At 37.3% G+C, this 23,255-nt stretch overlaps 1 protein-coding gene across 5 annotated transcripts in view; it reads right to left on the bottom strand.

Moving 5' to 3' along the window:
* Nucleotides 1–23,255, bottom strand: part of LOC134213389 (potassium voltage-gated channel protein Shaw-like) — a 356,566-nt gene that overhangs the window by 80,884 nt on the left and 252,427 nt on the right. For all 5 annotated transcript variants that reach the window (XM_062692404.1, XM_062692405.1, XM_062692406.1 and 2 more), the window contains one exon: nucleotides 540–836. In XM_062692404.1, coding sequence (XP_062548388.1) covers nucleotides 540–836 — 297 coding nt within the window. The remainder of the gene's footprint in view (nucleotides 1–539; nucleotides 837–23,255) is intronic.

Below are 23,255 nucleotides of genomic sequence, written 5' to 3'. Positions count from 1 at the left end.
GGATTGATAAACACGAGATAATTAAAACAGAACTAATATACAGAAGGATGAAGATAAACAAGAATTATGTGTTTCTCCTGTTAAGGTCACTCCTGACGGAATCCAAGTTTCAAAGTGCTCGCGTTTTCGGGGGCACACCACTCGATACGGAAGCAACGCACAGCACATAGTGTATCCATTCTGCGTGCCACACAAGATACATACCCATGCAATGGCGGGCACAGAAATGCTTTCAATGAATAACTGAGGAAATTCTAGTCGAATACTAAGTTGAAAAGCAGGCCAAGATCCAGTTGGATGTAGATCCATAGGATAAGAAGATTTCAAATAACAAAATGTCTTAAATGAAGTTTGCCCAAAATTTAAAAAAACGCGAATACCACGTGCTTGAGGCGAACCAACGCTATCAATTGTCCATAGCAAATTCCTAGAAGCAGGGTCATCTAATTCAAAGGGGCGTGATTAATCAATAATGGTTTTCTGTTTGAGTAAATCATTAAATCAGTCAGCAGCCACGCGCCACATCATCGCTCACTCACCTGTAGCTTTTCCGCGTAGTACACCAAACTGGCAAACACGACGATGCCGAGCACGAGAAAAAACACCAACAAGGTTAGCTCCCGGGCCGATGCTTTGAAGGTGTGAATCAGAATCCGGAGACCGGGCGAGTGCCGGGTCAGCTTGAACAATCGCAGGATTCGGACGATGGAGAACGCCTCCAGTAGGCCGGTCTGCTCGCCCATCCGTTGGCACACATCGGTGTAGAAGCTAAGCGTCGCCGCCAGATCGATGATGTTCACCGGGGATTTGATAAACTCGAAAATGTTCGGGGCAACCTGGAATGGTAGAGCGATAGTTTTATTTTTCACTAAATCATCCAGCAATACATTCATAGGTGGGGTAACACGAAATACAGTAACCTAATAGCGTTCAAACGATATATTGTTCTTGCCCCCAGTGACTTCATATCAAATCTGATGGCTGGCGCCTCTAGTAAATGTCTATACCTAATCTTTGTGAGGTCTGTTGTCCATGATCATAATAGACATCGGAACATGTATTAGTTAATGAATTTGTGGCAGACAAACGTTATTTGGATCGAATGTTTCGTGGAAATATATCCATCGTTCAATGTAATTAATTCCTCTGGCTGCTATACCAACGGATACCGAAGGATATGATGGAGCATTGTTTGGTAGAGTCAATTAGGAATCATGGAAATTACCACAGCCGTAAGCTGAGATGGTGCTGTACGTTTGAATTTCTCCTTCGAATGAATAGAGAGCCGCCACCTTCACGAAAGGGTGTCCTCGACATGTTGAGTAGTGGAAGGTCACTGCATACTAGCAGCATCACATTATATCATTAACCCTCATTATAGCTACCCACTGAGTAACGGGGATGTGCTCGAGCAGAATGCATAATGAAAACAAAACTGAGTTGGGTGATCCTGGGAAGTAATCTGAGCGCCTTTGTGCATACATATATGGCGATGTTGAACAGGCAGGGAAACAAATACAGACTGTTTGAGATGAAATTTAGCTATCAAAGTGCATCTCTGTACTACACGGATGCTGCAACAAATTGTCAATGAAGCATCAATGGTTTGTCACGAAATGCATTTAAATTAGTTTAAGAGACATAGTTCATTCAAATCTACCCATAAATAAATGAAAATGAGTTCAGATTTTTTCGTAGCAATTCAACTCATAGACACAATGACCAATTTGCGTTACTTTTTTGTTGACGCCTCACTTCTCCTTCCTTATTTCTCACTTCTTACTGTAAAAAGTGAGTAGTGCGAAATAGGTAGTGAGACGTCTCACTACTCATTTCGCACTTCTCACCTATTTCAGAGAGAAAGGAAAAATGAGGAGTGAGAAGTGAGACGTCACACTTCAAACTGCTCATTTCTCACATCTCACTGTAAAAAGTAAAAAGTAAAAAGTAAAAAGTGAGTAGTGAAACGTCTCGCAACTCACTTCGCGCTTTTTACTTTTCACAGCGAAAAGTGAGGAATGAGGAGTGAGAAGAGAGATGACTCACTTCTCACCCCCCATATTTTAACTTCTTACTGTAAAAAGTTAGAAGCACGAATTGAGTAGTGAGACATCTCACTACTGACTTCGCGCTTCTTACTTTTCACAGTGAGAAGCTAGAAATTAGGAGTGAGTAGTCACTCCTCATTTGTTACTTTTCAAATTATCTATTCTTTGAAATGTCCTATTTGGAAAAATTTCATATTCGGCCAAATGACCCTTTTGGCCAAATGACCATTTCGGCCAAATAACCCTTTCGGTCAAACGGGTTTCGGCCAAACGATTCCAAATGACGTTGCTTTGCAGTGCATAACTTCTTTAACCTACTAGAAACAGAACGCCGTATTTTCAAGATTATAAGGCAAGCCTGTTCTGCTCTCGAAGCAAACAGAAATCTGGGGTATGGAATTGCGCATCTCGGTTTCGAACGAATTCCTATCGAGTCGAGCATGTTTGGCATTACGGCTTTCGATTCGATCTCTAGAACATTCGTTCGAGTATGCTCGAGGAGGTACAAGAATATCGGAATGTTTTGGCATTATGGATACTAGATAGCATATTGGAAAAAGACTGAAGCCGAATGAAAAAAAAAAACATAGCTTCATAGCTTCCGAGTATTGTTCAATAGTTATTCCCTGCGGAAGTTTCGAATTATATTTGTTATGATTTCTGTACATGAAGAGTATAAATTTATTATTATTGTATCTGAAATAAAGAATGTTCTTAATATTCCTACTAATATAGTTTCCAGACACTATCCTATCTCTTGACGACTATTAACTCTCCTAAATCGAATTGGCCATAGAAATAGCCATCTCTAGTACGGCATTGCTACTGCGTCTATTGCTTGAACTTTTGTAGCATACCAGTGTTAGTGCATTTCTTTCTGCTCCATTTCTACTGAGAAGAAATGAAGTAGTCGTTTTTGACTTAAATATTTCTCAAACTTGAGGCATCTTTAGATTGAGGTACCGCATTTATACCCTTTCAGGGGTGGCAACTCTCAAAGGCACTCCCCTCAATCAGTTTCGGCTTCAACATAAAAATAATAATACTGATTTTGACCATGCATCGGTAGTACTGAAATTCAAACATAATTTTGCTTCTTTTATGAGTTCCCAATTCTTTTTTTGTACAGAGATCTAATTTCATTGCGTTTAGCATATCGGAATCCCACTTTTACACAGAGCTCTAATCAGTTAGAGGGTTCAGCAGATCCACCAAATTTGTATCCGCTTCTTTCCTAATTATTGAGCGTTCTGGAGCTTGGAAATTCATGTCGTCGGCTTCGAAACCAGCCTAAAATTGAGTTACGTTTTTATAATTTACTCCATTGACTACATCCAAAAGGTACAAAAGGTGGGTCATCTAAAAGCAAATTATAGCCGTTTCATACTCTTCCGACCATCACTCATAAGTATTAAGGTGGTTATACAACAAAGCCACAAATCGGCCATCTTGGAAACCACGTGCTTTTTCTAGTGATTTTTCAAGAGCACGAATTGAGAAAACCACAACGCCCATGGGGATGAAACATCCGTAGATCGTTTGTTTACTTATGCTAAACAATCGACTTTAATTTCAGCATTGTACGAACTACGCTAGATTTTATCTTTTGATATTATGAGTAGAAAACCGTGTGGTGAATTTGAAATTCACCACTTGGCTTGATTGTATAATCACCTTAACAAGAATAGTTAGTACTAGAGCACAGTGTGGTAGATCTTACTCCGTAATGCTCCACGAAAAGGTGTCTAACCAGCAATAAGGGGAACGGCATTGCTTTGTAGCCGTGCAGTTTGTTTGTAGGTCAAGCTTCTTGAAATGCTTCATTTTGTTTTGAAAAAGAAAAAATACTTTCCAACCTAAATTTTACAATCTAACGAACAATTCTAGCACCATTTGGTGCTTCAACATTTCACAACACAGAGTGCGCATTTCACAACGCAGACTCGAATTAAAAAGACAAGAAAAATATAACAATGATCCGTACCATTTCTGGTTCACTTTTGCACTTTTGCTGATTGAACCACTGCTGACCACCAAGTAATTACTTAACCATTTTTTTATCACGACAATTTACCCTCATCAACTCCCTTTTCTTTTTGGTTTATGCAAACAAAAAAAAAATTTTCACCATAGAGAAATTGTTGTACACATTTATTATGCCAAGAGGCACAACTGATTTTTAAATTCAATTGATGTATTAACTCATGAGAGATTTCCATTTGAATCGATGCTTCAGTAAACACATTTTTGTATATAGCTTTAGTGATTAGCGCTCAAGATTATTGCGTTATTTCCATAAACGTGCATCTACCCAGCTTCTACATCAACCAGTACGTACATGAATACTGTTGGAGGTGCAGGAACGTTGGAGTGCATCGCTATTAATTATCTCCCTAATCTCACTAAGGATAATAGTTTACGGCTACATTTTGGCAAATTTTGCTCCCCAGCATCCCATCCCATCGCAGTCATGGTGACTACATCGGGGATTCTCCCAGCTGTTTCCAGTTATCAAAAGGCATCATAACTCTAACCACAAACAGTTCTCTCATGTCCTCGCCACATGGTTGCTGGGAGTTACCACTTCTGTACGCTGCTGCTCGAATCTTGTAAAAGCTCATCCTGTGGTAAACCGAATGCAGATTGCACATATGTGCTGACTGTCAATGTGCGCTTCTCCTTCGTTACAGAGAACCAGTTGAGAGACACGGCGATCATTCAGGGTGGTCACGAAAGCTTCTAGCTACATTGCATATGCCACCAAGATCCAACTGAAGTGTCACAGTGCGGGCGGAGGTGCAACCCCCGGGGCAATTGTGAGGCATCGTGTTTGGTAGGGAGAAGTGGTCTAAAAAAGCTAACTCTGCGGAAAAATAAATCAATGCAGAACGCAACGGTTCAAATATTTATGAACAAATTAGTCATAAGTAGAAATAATTGTAGCCATAAGCTGTCACCTTTGAGAAAAGGCACAGTACAAGAGATTCCATCATCTATATATGATTTAAACCATTTTCTGATGGGAAAGGGTCGTTTGGCCGAAACCCATTCGCCCGAAACCCATTCGGCCGAAAGCCATTTGGCTGAATGCCACTAGACCGAACAAACCATGAGGCCGAAACCCATTTGGCCGAAAGGGTCGTTTGGCCGAAAGGGTCGATTGGCCGAAAGATTCATTTGGCCGAAAGATTCATTTGACCGAAAGGGTCATTTGGCCGAAAAAGTCGTTCGGCCGAAAGGGTCATTTGGCCGAATAGGTCGTTTCGACAGTTCGAAATTAGGAATAAGAAGAGAGACGTCTCAATTCTCACTCCTCATTTCTCACTTCTCACTGTAAAAAAGAGGAACGCGAAGGATATTAAGACGTCTCACTACTCACTTCGCACTTCTCACTTTTGACAGCGAGAAGTGAGGAATGAGGAATGAGAATTTAGACTTCTCACTTCTCACTCCTCATTTCTCACTTCTCACTGTGAAAAGTGAGTAGTGCGAAGTGGGTGGTGAGACGTCTCACTACTCACTTCGCAGTATTCACTTTTTACAGTGAGAAGTGAGAAATGAGGATTTAGAAGTGAGACGTCTTACTTCTCGTTCCTAATTTCTCACTTTTCGCTGTGAAAAATTAGTAGTGCGAAGTGTTTAGTAAGACGTCTCACTACTCATTTCGCGCTCATCATTTTTTACAGTGATAAGTAAGAATGAGGAGTGAGAAGTGCGACGTCTCACTTTTCACTCGTCATTTATCACTTCTCGCTGTAAAAAGTGAGAAGCGCGAAGTGAGTAGTGAGACGTCTCACTACTCACTTCGCGCTCCTCATTTTTTACAGTGAGAAGTGAGAAATGAGGAATGAGAATTGAGACGTCTCTCTTCTTACTCCTAATTTCTCACTTTTCAAATGACCTATTCGGCCAAATGACTTATTTGGCCAAATGTCTTATTCGGCCAAATGTCATATTCGGCCAAAAGACTCTTTCGACCTAATGACCCTTTCGGCCAAATGACCATTTGGCCAAATTACCCTTTCGGCCAAACTACCCTATCGGAAAAATGACTTTCGGCTTAATGGTCTGTTCGGCCAAATGGTATATCGCTGGTGGCTTTCGGTCGAATGGTTTTCGGCCAAACGGCCAAACGACCCTTTCAATTCAAACAATCAAAATCCATACAGCTTTCACTAACTATTTTTTTAAATTAAAGCAGACCGATTGACATGCCTTGCAAAAGATTGGAGGGATGTGATTGATTCTTGCTGCTTCCATATCGTCTTGATATTGAAATGCAGACATCGTCATGCTTTTCAAATGCAGTTGATGTAGGCACGGAATGCAAATCGTTGGTAATTGCTCTTTTTTAACTTGGCAAGTTTTGCAACGGTAAAAAGCACGCTAACTCGGAAGACAGTCTCGGTTGTTGATTGGTTACATTGTAGCTTCTTTGGTACGTTAACATATAATAACGTTATCAAAGCGATGAGTTTAGGCCTTTTATTTTGGCCTTTTTAAAAGTAATAAACAAGGATGTTATCGATCATTTAGTAATCTGTTTTCGATCATTTAGTAGTTTGTCAATAACTCATTTCAGAGGCCTAATTTCAAAATGTATTGTATGGTGGACTCTCAGTGCGAAGGTTTTTCAACAACTCCCTTTAACAGGTCGATGTTCGAATTCCACTATTAAAAAATTTAGCTCCTGAGTTACGGTGTTAGTTGCTATACTTATACTAAATGATAATAAATATGCAATCATTTACTACTAGCTACTAGCGCTATAGCTCCGTTATTGATGAAATTCAAACAACGAACTGTTAGGCAGAGTTGTAGATAGCCTCTGGAATGAGTTATTGACAAACTACTAAATGATCGAAGGCAGATTACTAAATAATTGATAACATCCTTGGTAATAGACAGACATTTTCACCATTGAAAAAGGTCAAAACAAAAGCCCGAAACGGCGGGCAAAACACAACTTATCGTTCTGATTAGAGTAGCGAACCCAGGTGTAAATATTGGAAACCAGGTTATAAATCATATTTTTTTATTGAACTTATTGAATAGTTCAGTTTTTATTTTCTGATAATACTTCTTTTGTACATTGCAATAAAGAAAAACATAAAAAATGAGAAATATGTTAGCATGCGAATTTGGTAATTCCTTAATTAGAACCTAATTTCGAACCTACCCCCTCCCCTATCAAATATTGGCCCATAGTTGGAACCAGAACATCAGCTATTAATCCACACATACATACTATAATACTCACTATGTATGATTGAATGAAAAAAAAAAAACAGAAATTGTTTGTTCAATTAATTTATTGAGCAAATAATTAAGTTCCAGGAAATAAAAGCTCATTCAAATTTATACTTTGAATATTGCTCAATGTTTATTTTTTTCTTAAAAATCACAGCTTTCTTCTTCTTCAAAGCTTTCTTCTCTTCTTGCTGCTTTTTTTTTAAGTTCGTTTTCTATCTTACGCTCTTCTCGCAACTTTTTCCTGTTTTCCTTCTCTTCCTCTAGACCATGGTCCCTGCAGGGATTGAATCCTAAAGAGAAAAAACAAGTCTCTCACTTATCATCTCTGTATACATATACGATATGTAGCATACCGCAAGCTGTCATGATAGAGAACTGATTCGGAATGCTATACCCCATGATAAATTTCTTTTAGAAAGCTCCACATGCGGGAAGCACTGGCTCTGATGATGCGTTTCTAACTTGTTTTAAGGACATAGTTGGAAGAGTACCACGATGGCAGTCAATATGGCACCGGACCTTCCACGGGTCAACCCCACACCTCCCGCACCCCTCTCCCACCAGCATTCGAATGCTTCGAACAGCATCTAACAAAAGTTTAATATTCAAATTACTAACCTCTTCACAGCATATTTATGCACTTCCCTTGATAATGAACATGTTTATAAAAAGAGTCCTATATATTTCGGCTCGAAAAATATCATAAATTAGCAGTTTCGTGCCAATTTATTAGCCGTTCGCGATTTGGTGGGTTTATCACTGCACTTCACTTCTTCTCAAAGGGCACTGAAAATATTAAGTTTTTACTCACTTCTCCGCACATGAACACCAAGAAATGTTGATGGAATGCAAATTAAACATCAATTTTCGAAATCAGTCACTTGTTTAAACCGAAAACTTAATATAAACTGCTATTTTTGCCCGAAAAAAACGAATAAAAACTGAACGCGGAGCGAATGTAAACAACGGCACCGGCAGCAGCAAACTAATAAACAGGGTGGCTCAAAAAAAAAATTTTGCTCTGCCACACTCAGTCGATTATGATTTATAATTTGGGTGTTATCCGATGGTTTGGGCTGGTTTGATTAGAGGCTTACCGTGTACAGGTCGTTTCAGGTTTGTATGACAGTTGATATGGGGAGGTTGAATTTAACATTATTCTGGTTCTAGCACTCCATCATTGGGCGATGGCGAGGGGGGAGACCATATGACTGGATGAAATATTCAAGAGCTTCAGCTCCATAGACAGTCCATATAGAATTGTCGTTTCAATAGTTGGGAGTCAATTTTAAGCGAGGTTGCGAATCTTTAGCATGATAATTAGGCTTCTCATAAGGCATCAGTGAAACGTGCAATTCAACAAAATACCCAGAATTTGTCTGTGATATCTATTTCAAGAGGGGCAGATACTTCTAGTCTATTCTAGTCTACACAATCGCGCAAGGGGCAAATGCTTCATACAAAAAGTGTGACGTGGGGATGAGTGGGGTACAAAATGCTATTTTTGCGTTACGTAATCAATGGATCTTTCCTGCGGTGCAGTTTTCGTTCAGTGAAGTCTCAGGAATGTTGCTTTCAGCTATGTGGGTTTTTTTTTCGCCAGCGTTTGGAGGGGAGGCACTGTAGCCAGTGTAATAAAAGGTTTAGTTTCCCATTCTAGTTTTCATACAAACTTGAACTGGCTTGCGCTCTACCAGTTTTTGTTCAAATCTGTTTTTGGAGGACACTCGGAGCATGGGACGGAATCGAGTGAGCGTGGTGGTGCTGGGTCGTTTTTTGAACCACCCTACTAATATTCTTTGTTTTTTTTTATAAATACGATACCAATACTACTACAGTATATAACAGTTTTTATTGTACCAATACTTTTAAAGCTTTGTTTTGGTACTCAACCCACCTTCACCTTAACTTTGTTCGGAACTGCCTATCCGATTCTGTTTTTTCGCACTTGTATACAAGTTTGATAAATTTGTTATCATGGCTTGTTATGATTCGGAACAGTTTTTGCCTCTCTTTTATCGTTGTTCGTTATCTATTGAGAGCGATTTCTGCAAACCTTGCTCTAGACATTTGTTTCTCTTGCTCTTTTATTGAAAACTCCTCAGTGAACTCATCCGATGTCAAAACATGATACCGTTTTGATTTGTATTCCCGTTTACTTCCATGCAAGGATGTTATCGATCATTAAGTAATTTGCGTTCGATCATTTAGTAGTTTGTCAATAATTCATTCCAGAAGCTGAATTTCAAAACGGGTTGTATGGTGGACTTCTAGTGCGAAGGATTTTCTACAACTCTAGTTGCGCTAGTTGCAGTAACTTAAACTAAATGATTGGAGTTTTGTTATCATTTAGTCTAAGCTACTTTAACTATAACTAACAACAATACCATAAGGAAGAGTTGCAGAAAAACCTTCGCACTAGAAGTCCACCATACAACACATTTTGAAATTCAGCTTTTGGAATGAGTTATTGACAAACTGCTAAATGATCGAACGCGAATTACTAAATGATCGATCACATCCTTGCTTCCATGTTCTAGAATATTTTTATTTTATTTTATTTATTTATCTTCATCCTCAGTGTTAACTGTATAGACTGGTTTAAAAATTATATTGTAACTTAAAATTTGCCTTAATCTAGTTTTGAATATCGTTCTGCTACAATTAAAATCAAACCAATCAATGTCGTTGAGGAGGTTGAAGCAACGTTCCAGCGGGTGGAAGACTGGAAGAGCTGACGTTGGCGGAAGCGACGGGTTGGGACATGAAAGTTAACTTGCTGCAAGAGCTCAGGGCAGTCCTCGTGGTTGTTTATAATGTCAAATGCAAAAACCCTCTGCAAATCACCACGTCGTTGTCGAAGGGTTTCGAGTCGAATCAGTTGGCATCGCTCTTCGTAGTGCGGTAACCTCAAAGGATTATCCCACGGCAATCGCCTGAGGGCAAAACGAACAAAACTGCGTTGGACCCTTTCGATTCGCGTCATCTGGATTTCGTGATAGGGCGCCCACACCTGCACAACATATTCGAGTATGCTTCGCACGAGGCAGCAATACAGACTTTTCAGGGAGTAAACGTCATCAAAATCAGCAGCGTTCCGGCGCATGAAGCCTAGTACCAATGGCACCAATGGTACCAATGGATGAAGCCAAATAATCAATGGCATTTTAATCCTAAGGATAAAGACCCGAAGCTCTGAAACCGTTCTTAATGCTTGTCGATTTCAAAGAATGGCGCAAACAGTCTTGAAGAACAACTGCGAAATCCGGCAATGTTATTCATACGAAAAGGATTATCTTTACGGACCTCTCTGCCACCTTTGGCAATCCGTTCCAGTGGCTTGAACGCCGATACATCGACTGATTGCATAATCCTGGTCAAATTTGGATAAAAAGCTATGAGGATAACTCTTATGTCCCAGCACATGTTAAAGGTTTCCAGATGAACGTGACTGCTATGTCCATCGACGATGAAAACGACTGGCTTTTTAATTTGCTTTTTCTAGAACCTACGGATTCAAAGCATTTCTGATGTAATCTGCGAAATTCCACTGTTGTCCGACTTGGCGATACCCCAGGAAGGCGGGACGGATCTGACAACATCTTGCCGAATATTCTTATACGGTAGGCTGCCAATTGCAATGGAATGTATGGGAAAACAAATTGTCATCGAATTTCAAAAAACGACATTGCTCACAAGTTTCATTACCCCAAAATATGACCTGCAAAATTTCTGCTCAATCGGACATGATTCAGGAGTGCCTAAAATTCATCAAAGTTTTGAAATTTTTACCCATGAAAATTTTTCCGATAGGGTGGGGGGGGGGGCAAAGGAGAAGTCGATAATTTGTTTTTGATGCCAAATGACTTAAAAATGCATGAAACGTCAAGAGCTGATGTCACCTTAAAAAAAATTGGAAAAAAAAAAGATTTTTTCGCTTAGAGCATTTTTGGGACAGATAATTAAATTTTTTTTCATCGAATTTTAACACCGGACGATACGCAAACGTTTTCGTAGCCAAAAATATCCGCCTATGGGTTCTTTCTAAAATTACGTAACGCTAAATTTGGTGATTTTGGACCCCCACCCTCCCCCACGCAACACTTTTTGTATGGAAGGTTTAATTTTTTTGTATGGACCGTAACGATCGGCTTGACCCCCTCCCTCCCCCTCCAATGTTACGTAATTTGTGAAAGAACCCTATGCAAAATTTAAGCTAAATCGGACATGATTTATGGGTGCTCAAAATTAATCAAAACTTTTCGTTTTCTCACAAAGGAGAAATATTTTTTTTTGGTTTTTGACGCCAATAGACTTAAAATGCATGAAACTTTAAGAATTAATTTTTTGAAAAAAATTGAATGTTGAATGTTGAATTTCTTATGGCGAAAACAATTTTCCATCGGATTACAAAAATCATCATCTGAAAAAAATGTCCCAAAATGTTGTAAGAGAAAAAAACGATTTCCATCAATTTTTTTTTTAAGTTACATCAGATCGCAACGTTTTATTCTTTTATAAGCCATTTGACATCAAAAAGAAAAATTCCATTTTCGACTTTTCCTTTGGTCCCCCCTTTGGGAATTTTTTTATGTGTCTGAAACTCGATTATGCATATGCACAGCATGTGATAGACTTAGTTCGGAAAAGGTATTGGAGGATAACCGCCCCTTCGGTGGGGTTTGATCCCACGACCCCAGTACGCTAGACAGGTGCTTTCCCTACTAAGCTACGAAGGACCTCCGTCGTCCTCCGCAGCTTAGCAAGTACTGATGAAACCAAATTCCCAGCACCGCAACGGTTGCTCGATGACTTCAACGTTACTATGTGTCGCTCACAAATGCAAGACGGAGAAGACCATCAACTGTTAACTAGAGCATGTCAGGATGCTGTCATAGTCTCGACAAAGGTCAGCACAGATTCGGTTGCGAGTTGAATATATGCGTTAATTGAAACTTTACACGACGAATTATATTTCTTTTGCTTTTTTCAGCTATTGATTTTCATATTTTTGAAATTTTCAAGATTTTTAACATGATTGTCAGCATTTATCCCTCAAATGAAAATCAACGCGCTATGTATCATATTAGACCATCCACCCTACTTTTGTTCACATTCTCGAAACAAGCTCTCCAATTTTCCGATTCGTTTGCTTTCTGAAAGCAGTGTTGCTGTGTCAAGTGACAAACTGGTTCTCAACAACGACAGCGAGGAAAGTGTGATGAAGGATCGGTTGGCTTCCGTGCCCTCTTAACCCTGTGTCTGCTGTTTTGCCTTTCTCGTACAACAAAGTTGTACCTGAGGCATTCCACGGGGGCATGTCAGTCGATCCTGAGCGACCATTTCGAAAATATTTGAAACTCTGCACAGTTTTTCAATTTCATCTAAATCGTCATTTTTCGATATCAAATCTTCATATTGAGTCACGACTAACTTTTCAAAAGGGTTTATGTGAAAATGGTTCAAAAATATTTAAAAAGCTGCACAGCAAAAACGGAATGTTCGATTGTTATGATTTTTTCAGCAAAGTTAGAACAACTAAATAAATGGTGATTCTTAAGAAAATGTACACAGTAAAAAAAATTTTTTTGCCTTTAAAAATATCATTTTGTCACAAAAACTCAAATATCTCAAAACCCTATCTTTTTCGAACGTATTTTTTAGGGAAAACGGTCCATTATATTAGCTATCTACCATAAAATTTGGTGATGGTAAACTAATAAACAAAAAAGTTATGACATTTCAAACATTTCACAATTTTCACATTTAGTAAAAAAATTTTTTTTCTGTGTAAGTTATTTCGAATTGCAGTTTGATGCAGATTTATTATTAAGGACGTGATTTAAACAAGTTGTTTTCATGATATTTTGATTTAATTATTCATAGCATCTATAAGAAACTTAGACACGATCCAGTGTTGTGATCAAAAGTATTGATAGTGTCATAATTTTTCATTGCACGTGACTGTGAAAAATTCTTTTAATAAAGTGTTGAAACCTGTTGATAATAACGTTGATAGAAACATATCAGAAATGTTATTTTTAAGCCAAAAGCTGCAAAATCAAGATTTATATACACGTGTACGTCTATAGTTTACCTGCAAAAAATATACCTCTTAGAGAATAAACTTTTATGATCGGGAGAAAGGTATCTTCAACAACAACAAATGCATGATAGGTACATACCATGACAATGCTCACGAAAAAGCAAAAAATTACTACTACTAAGGTTGTTAAAGATCTTATAGTAATTTTTTCTTCAGTCAAGCAAATGACGCAAACTAGTCAGTAAAAACTTAAAAGTGATTTTGTTTATTGAAATATTACGAACAACATGAGTAGCCGCTTTCTCAACTGTTGTAGGCCGTTTGATGGAAAAAGTGTTCAAAAGAGTTACGAAATCTCACCGAAAGCACCATAGATAAACTAAAGCGACTGGTTATGCTCCAATGTCCACATTGAATACAAATTTACGCATTTGCGTCCTGCCGTCTAAACGTTGACAAAGAGCAATCTGTATATCATCGGTTGAGCAGAGCGCAGGAAGTTCGAAAACGACAGCAACTGAGAATTGCCAGATATCGCCAGATACCAGAAGTATTAAGTGCTGAGCCTTGCCACCCGTACCATCAGCGAAATCTGTTTCAACAAATCAATCGGAAGATGAGTGTATCAAAGGTCAACATCGAACGCTTTAACGAGGCGCATAGCTGGGATAAAGTGACTCAATTAAATGGAGTAAGATGGACTACGTTTATTACCGGAGAAAAAATACCGTGAAATAAACGAAGCTGTACGAAGAAACCTCTTCAAATTAGGACCTGATGATGTGGAAAATACAGACTACGATGAGAGGTAATTATAAATATGAAGGAAAGGTTCTCGAATGCAGCCACGACAAGGAAAGAAAAATTATTGATTTTGTCGATGCTGCCAAGTTCGTGGTCTATTCAGGATGCCATTGATGAGTTCAAAACCAATAGAAATACAGTAAAGAGGCAAAACAATTGAAGAATAACTGTCTTTCAACCAAAAATACTAGGTCTACTGCATTAACAGATGAGGCAAAAGAAATAGTAGTTCAATATTTTGAAGATGATGAAGTAAGTCGAGCTATGCCTGGTCAAAAGATTATGTATCAGTAAAAAAGATGGAAAGCGTCAAACAGTCCAAAAACGATTAATGATGACGACTTTGAAAGAAAGCGTACACACGCTTCAAAATTCACGATAATATTAAAATAGGTTTTCCTCATTTGCAAGCCTTCAGCCAAGGCAATGTAAGCTTCTTTCCAATTCAGGAACACATAATGTGTGTGTGCACAACCATGAGAATATTAATCTTATTTTACATAGTTTGAAAAGAATCAATTTAACAAAGGATATTAAAATGTTAACTGGTAGTCTTTTGTGTGAAAATACAACATCAAATTGCTATCTACGATCTTGTTCGGATTGTCCAGATTCTTCATCATTGGAAAATACTTTATTCGCGGAGTTTGAACAAAAAGATAGTGATCGGTTATCAGTTGAGCAATGGGTGACAACGGACAGGTGCGACATGGGAACTATGGTGAAGCCGGTAGGTGAGTTTGTGTCGTATTTTGGCTTGAAATCAGAAAGTTTAATCCCTCACGATTTCATTAAACAGAACAATCCAGCTTTTAAAAAATACGAAAAATACATTACAAAATGGTGAATTTTTAGTCATTTGTGATTTTTCTGAAAATTACAGCTTTGTATTGCAAGATGAAGTGCAGTCCCATCACTGGAACGTACAACAAGCTACAATTCATCCATTCGTTATTTATTTTAATGGAAGTACATAAATTGAACATAAGTTTTATTATAATTTCCGAAGATTTTACGGCGATTCAGTATCCATAAACTTGTTCATTGAAAAATGATTAACTTTTACGCGTTGATAAGCATAAAGAAGTCAAAAAGATATATTTCATGTCTGATGGAGCAGCGTCGCAGTACAAAAATCGTAACATTTTTTCGAGCCTATGTCAATTTAAATCAATGTGGAATTGATGCAGAATGGCATTTTTGCTACATCACATGGCAAAGGTCCTTGTGATGCTATTGGAGGAACAATAAAGCGCATGGCCACAAGAGCAAGTTTATCAAGAACGTGAGCATCCAATTAAAACTGCGAAGAACTTTTTGATTGGGCAAATCGTAGAAAAGAAAAAGATTTAACAAATTATCATTTTGTTTTACTACTACTGAAGAGTACGAAATAAAGGCTTCAGAGCTCAGCGAGCAATTTAATAACGCAAAACGATCCAAGGAACCCAAAATTTCACTGTTTCATTCCATTGTCGGAAAATAAAATTAAAGCAAAACTATACTCAAACTGTGCTGATAATAATTCAAAAGTGTTCGATATTTTAAAAATTTGAATAAAAATAAATAAAAATAAGTATTAATAAACTGTTTTCATGATATCATAACCCATACAAAATTCAAACCCAAAACTCTTAGAGTTTCTATAACAACATTAATGTAACTGCCACATTTAATTTAATACTTAGGATAATATTAATTCATTTTTATTTATTTATACATATAATATACATAATATCGATGAATACATACATATGGAATATCATACAAACAACTTGTTTAACTCACGCAAGGCCCTTAACAATAAAATCAGCATCAAACTGCGATTCTTGAAAAAAAAATACACGGAAATTTTTTTTTGTTTACTATATGTGAAAATTGAGAAATGTTTGAAATGTCATAACTTTTTTGTTTATTAGTTTACCATCACCAAATTTTTATGGTAGATAGCTAATATAATGGACCGTTTTCCCTAAAAAATTACGTTCGAAAAAAGATAGGGTTTTGAGATATTTGAATTTTTGTGACAAAAATGATATTTTTAAAGGGCAAAAATTTTTTTTTTACTGTGCACATTTTCTTAAGAATCACCATTTAGTTGTCTAACTTTGCTGAAAAATCATAACAATCAGACATTCCGTTTTTGCTGTGCAGCTTTTTAAATATTTTTGAACCATTTTCACATACACCCTTTTGAAAAGTTAGTCGTGACTCAATATGAAGATTTGATATCGAAAAATGACGATTTAGATGAAATTGAAAAACTGTGCAAAGTTTCAACTCAATAGAAAATCATGAATTAAAAATTTTCTTAAATTTTGATGCTGTTGCTTGGAATCGCTCCCTGAAAGGCTTTCATTTCACTCCCAAAACGTACTTTTTATAGAGCGCTTGTAGACCCATAGTATTATATACCATTCGATTCAGCTCGACAAACTGAGCAAATGTCTGTCTGTCCGTGTGTGTGTGTGTGTGTGTGTGTGTGTGTGTGTGTGTGTGTGTGTGTGTGTGCGTATGTGTGTGCACATTGAAACATTAGACAATTTTTCTAGTACTAAACCTGAATCGATTTTGCTACAACAAGTTGCATTCGATGGGGAATGTTTTCTTCTTGTTCGCTATTGAATTTCATAATGATGGCACGGCTCAAAAAATAGTAAATATTCAAAGAGTTATGAGACATCATTATTTCGTAACAAATAAGCTATCGATTTTCTAGGTTATGTTCTCCCAAGACACAATTTATTCGAAACCGGCACACTGACAGCATAGAATACACAGCTTACACGGAAGAAAAAAACTTCACAAAGAAACATAGAAACCCATTAATGAGTTAAAAAGTACCTATTTTAAGATTTCATGTATACACTGAAAATTCTAGTTTATTTTTCAAAATGACCTAAGAAACATATTTTCATGAATGAATTTTAATATTGCGATCAACAGACCAATATGATAGCTTTTGATTGCGGTACACAAATTAATTCATGAAAAAAGGTGACATATGTTCTTTTTAAAAGTTAAGCGTCATTTCTGCCATTTCTTTCCCTATGGGCCGATGTGGGCAGTGAGAAGTGAAAAGTGAGACGTGAGAAGTGCGAAGAGAGGAGTGAAAAGTAAGAAGTAAGAAATGAAAATGAGAAATGAAAAATCACCAGATGATCCGAAATGAAAACAAAATGTTTTTCCAAATTTAATCTAGACTATCCTTTGAAAAGAGCTGAAATTTTTTTGCTAATATTTTCAAATGGATATAATAGAAAAACGACGCATCCCACAAAAAGTGTTGTATGGGTGACCATCGCAAAATCAGTCAAAATTTCTAGTGAAAATATCGGAAACAATCCAAATTGAGCCCTACACTGAAAAAATCAGTTTAAAAATTTTAAAGTCGATTTGCGAAAAAATGCTCTTTTTATTTAAATGAAATTTTGTCTCAAGATAGGTGATTATGTTCCCTACCAACCGTCCATACATCGCAAGCTGGGCACTCTTAAGGAAAAAAGTTTTTCTAACAAAACTTCTTCTTGCCGGAATTATTTTCAGTGTATTTTCATCTGAAACTAAACCAATGAAAGCCATCGTTATAGAACCCCAAGCAAATCTATTTTTATGATACATTGTCTAATTTAGTCACTAAATATAGTTTGTTTTAAATTAAGAGTAATATTAAAAGGGTTTATATCTTCAAATATTACATTCCTTTATTCGCTTGTTTAGTTGCAACCAATTACGACCAAAACATTGTACTCTGCCTGACTGTACAGGAATACTTAATATGAGTATATATGTATACATATGTTAAATCCACCCTTAAAGACACTGAAAAATCAATTCCGTCAAGAAAAAGTTTTTGTTAGAAAAACTTTTTTCCCTTAAAAGTGCCCGGCTTGCGATGTATGGACGGTTGGTAGGGAATATAATCACCTATCTTGAGACAAAATTTCTTCCAAATCAAAAAGAGCGTTTTTTTGCAAATTGACTTTTATTTTTTTAAATTGATTTTTTTAGTGTAGGGTTCAATTTAGAGTTTTTCAAAAAGTTTTATTATAAAGTTTGAATGATTTTGCGACAGTCACCCATTCAACACTTTTTTGTAGGAAGCGTCGTTTATCGATTATATCCATTTGAAAAAATCAGTAAAAACAAGTTTGACCCTTTTCAAAAGATAGTCTGCATAAGATTTGGAAAACCTAAGTATGCACTTTTCTTTTTACAGCACCTTTTAAGTATTGACCATAAATTGACAAAAAGTCAACTTAACAATAAGAACACTTGCAAGTTCCCAAAAAGTCCTATTTTGCTTCATGCATTTCTATTACATTTCTCGCATAACTTTTCAAAAGGACCTAAGTAACATTTTTTCATGAATTCTCGCTTAACTTTTCAAAAGCACCTAAGTAACATTTTTTTCATGAATTAATTTGAATACTGCAATCAATAGTTTTCATGTTGTTCTGTTGATTGCAGTACTCAAATTAATTCATTAAAAAATGTTACTTAGGCCCTTTTGAAAAGTTATGCGAGATTTATAGTACAGCAAAAAGCCATCTAGTAGAAAATCTAGATGGATTATTCCATTGCTGACAAACGTTCATTTCGAACCAAAAACCGCAAGTTGCTGGTTGATTTTATTGTCATATACTCTGTCTCGCTCAAAACAACAGCGAATAATCTAACGACTACTTTCACGAACACTTTATTGTCAGATTTTCTGGATATGATACACTGCGCGGCGTTTGTAATGTTCCCAAATGGGTACTTGCACAAAACTTCACGCGGCGAATGACTGTCGAAAGGTACGGCCGCGACAAACGATACACCGCAATGCTATTCATCCATAAGAATCAAGTAAACGGGGTGCAGAAAGCGCGGCGGTACCTTTCATGAAAGGTTCGCCGCGTGCAATTTTGAGAAAATCAGGGAATAAGGACCAGCCACTTTAACCGACCGTGTCCATTTAGCAAGTATGGTGTTGAATATAATCTGTAGATTAAAAAAAACCAGGGGTATAGCAAAAGTCAAAATCACCGAAGCAAACATAAAAAAAAATACCTAAATATGTTTACTCTTTTATTCGTTGACTTACACAGATTTATGACTTAAAAATGATTTATTCCTCTGAGTCGTGTAGTGCACTCACGTACACGCCAAAAAATAACGAGCCGTTTACAGGAGTTAATCCCGTTGAAACTCATGGAAAAAGGTCAACTGAATTAAGCGTGCACAAACCGAGAATGTCAGAATGCCCAAAACCGTCAAAATTTCCAAAAATGTCAAATTCATGTTTACTACGGTGTATCTGTATGGGGTTGACAGCTGCGCTATATCCCTGAAAAAACAGTTTAATAAAGTAAAAAAAACTCAGCAAGTAACCGCACAATATTGAGTAAAACAAATTAAGTGTGTAGCATTTCCACATTCAATGAATAAATTTCGCACCGTGTATACTGACAGCATTAAAGTTTGTGTTGCTTCTTTCGTGCTTTATTGATGATGCTAACCTCTCAAGCAAAGCTTTCCAAAGCTTCAAATGCGGAACACGAAAACTAACACACGCGCTATAGAGACCGAAGCCGATGACTTTATCCGCTCGCATCAACACAGTTGTAAAAATTTCATCGTTGGAAATAAAAATCGCATTCGTACATGCTTTCTCGTGCGCTCGTTACGTTTGCTGCCATTTTTTCCTGCTTTGGAAGGAAAGAAGAGGCGTGTCATTGAGGCTAACTGCTTATTGGGTTGGGTGGTTTGGGTGGAATGATGGTGTAGTTTGGGCATTTGGGTGATTTGAACATAACGTTCGTTTTCATACACCTCATTATTTCCATATTATGCGGCTTTTTTCCATTGATTTTTATGTGAATTGTGTTGTTAATTTTCACAAATGTACTTGTACAATTATTACACAAAGGCATGCAAAATCAATGTATGACATACAACGAGTTTTATTGAACTATAATATTACATTGGTGAAAAAACACTACGTGGGAATAGGCCCTGAAACAATTGTAGACGCGCTGTCTGGACAGTTAATCCATATTGTATTTTATAATGTATTTTTTAAAACGTGCCGCTGCGCTAATTATTGTACTATTTACCCACGATCGCATATTTGTAACATATGCATTTTTTCCTTTCTCGTACAACAAAGTTGTACCGAAAGGCTATATGATTGCTCCAAAAAAACTTTTGATAGAAGGCCCGGAGACCCATAGTGTTATATACCGATCTACTCAGCTCGACAAACTGAGGTGACGTCTGTTTTTTTGTGTATGTGTACAAATTTTGTAGACACACGTTTTAGAACTTAGAATTATCCGATTTACTCGCAACAAGTTGCATTCGACAGGGAATTGTTTGCTATTGAAAATGGGCCCGATCATTGCTTTTCGGAATTATTGAAAAATCATTGTTTTTTCCCACAGGTCCCCCTTGGAAAAAAATCAAAAAGCAATTGTTTTTGAATGGTGGCAAGGCAAAAATATTAAAAATGATCGAAAAAATGTGATCTATTCACCCAAAGAGCTTTTTTGACCTTTTTAAAGTGATTTTTTCAATATATTTTATAATGCACGAGAAAGGCATCATCACTGCTAGGTGGATTAATCTGGGTTTTTTTTATTCAAAGCAGCCTCAAAACACAATATTCTGTGAAATGTGTACAAATGTCAACACAATATGTTTCCTATCTGCGCCTACCATGATTTGAGCATTTCAAGACAAAATTTTCAAAACGACTTATCTGCTTTTGTAAACAAAGATTCAAACGACGATTTGACGAAACTGATAGCTCTCCCACGCAAACCAACACCATCAATAGGTAGGTGAAGGATTCCGCTACCTGTTGATGGTGTTGGTTTGCGTGGGAGAGCTATCAGATTCGTCGAATCGTCGTTTGAATCTTTGTTTACAAAAGCAGATAAGTCGTTTTGAAAATTTTGTCTTGATTTGTAGGAACAATACTCGCATATTTTTTCTAAAGGACCTAAGTAACATTGTTTCATGAATTAATTTGGGTACTGCAATAACAATCTTTCATGTTGTTCTGTTGATTGCGCTTTTCAAATTAATTCATGAAAATAAATGTTACTTAGGTTCTTTTGACAAGTTAAGCGAGTATACACATTATTGGAATAAAAAAACGTAAATATATATTTTTTATAAAACATGATTGTCTGTATAGATCGGAGATTTCTATTCATAGTTCTGCAATTAATTTGAAATTTTAACAGTCTTACGATAAGTTATTCGATTGTGAGCACAATTTTGTCTTTGGCTCATAACTTAGGCCCTAGTGGATATTATGTCGAAATTTATATGTCAGTTGAAGCAACCATGCATGAAAATCCAATATATAAGAAGATTTGAAAGCAAGCGGATTGAAACTTTGGTGGCGATTACAATTGTACTACCTTACTTCTGTCTAACTTCCGTATGAATGAGGAAGGAAAGAGTATCAGCGTGGAAACTGATATCTCTTCACTGGAAAAAGAAAGGTAGTTTGAATTGCTGATAAGTAATACCGTTGCGTGCGGAAAGAGTTCCTATCTATTTTATACCAATTCTTCTGAAAGTTGAACGGACAACACGAACTTACTTAAAGTGACTCTAATTTGCTTGAGTTTGCTATCAAAGTAAAGCTGTCACCACAGACAAACAGACATAACACTCGTCAAATTTCCACCGTTCACATGGTTTACTGGTCAATTCAAATAATCATTAGTTGGCCAATCAATCACTCGTGGCGCGTGCATCGTTTTTGCTTCGAAAAATGTTCAAATTTCTTTTGATTGTTTTTTTGCCTTCCTCGTATATCAAGGTTGAACCGAAAGCTTATCTTTTTACTCCAAAACGCACTTTTTGTTCATCTCTTAATATCTTCTTCTTTTTCTTCTTCAATGGCTCTACATTTCAACTGGAACTTAGCCTGCTTTTCAATTTTATCGACTGGAACATTATAAAGTACCTTGAACGAAGTTTCGGAAACATGAATCATGTTAATGATTTCATGTATTGGCAAAATTTGTTTGGATTTGTTTCCATGCATATTATCAGTATTTCGAGGCTTTTTAACAACAGTGGATTAACTCCGAAGCACAGTCAAAGGGATAGCATGTTTTACCACCACCGGGCCTAGACTTCCTTCGTGACTTTTTCGGTAGAGGATTAGCGCGCCCGTCAAATGGAACCCGCAGCCCGTTAGGCGTGAGCAAGATTTTGTGTAGCCAATTTGCGCAATTGAGCAGATTGATTGATTGGCAAACGAACTAATGAGGGAAAATTGCATTACTTGTTGAGCTTCCGACGAATATAAGTGAGTAACCGTGTCACGAATTTTTAGTTTTGATCTTAGAAATTGAAGAAATCAAGCATCAAGACAAAATAAGTATTAGGGGTTGGTTGTTGGAAAAATCCAGAAATGCTTATCCAAATAAAATTTGAACATCACGTCTTTGATATAGAGATAATGTTTGATAGTGGATGGTATAATGATTCAATTAACAGTGAGTCATTTTATACATTCCATGCATACACGTGTGTGCTCCACACTAATTTCAATAAACAAATTCCACCGGGCTTCTATCCGCGTGATGTCTGCTTGTATCCACAAAGTTGCCCATTCAAACGCGTCTGCACGAATTTTAAGATGACGTATTGCCATAATTCTAGAACAGCCGTAAAAGCCGGCATATAAAACGACCTTCATCCCAGTCAGCAGCAATGGTGGCGAAAAATAGGCTCCATGTTCATATACAAAACGCACCATTTGAGTAATTCCGCCCTGGCCGACTGCCATGGAGTCTATTTCGTGGCGGCTTTGGACTCCCCGGAGGATTAATGTGGTGGACGTGCTTCTCGGTGGTGTGTTTTAAAATTATTACTCGCAAGGACGATTGCTGATGCAGCACATTCAGGCCTGGAACCAAACATGCTTCGCACTTGGCCTGCGGAACCATTTACGCCACTACTAGGCCGGGCACTACTGAAGCTGGCTGGAGGATGTCCCCTCCCCTGGTGTTCACTTCAACGAACGGTGACACAACCCGAAAGAAATATCGTTATCGACCGCTGTGAAGTATAAAGCTCGGTCTTAAGTGCAG

This window comes from Armigeres subalbatus, chromosome 2 (genome assembly GCF_024139115.2).
Source record: "Armigeres subalbatus isolate Guangzhou_Male chromosome 2, GZ_Asu_2, whole genome shotgun sequence".
NCBI classification, from domain to species: domain Eukaryota; kingdom Metazoa; phylum Arthropoda; class Insecta; order Diptera; family Culicidae; genus Armigeres; species Armigeres subalbatus.
The sequence above is the reverse complement of the archived record's forward strand: the minus strand, read 5'-3'. Positions and strand labels throughout refer to the sequence as shown.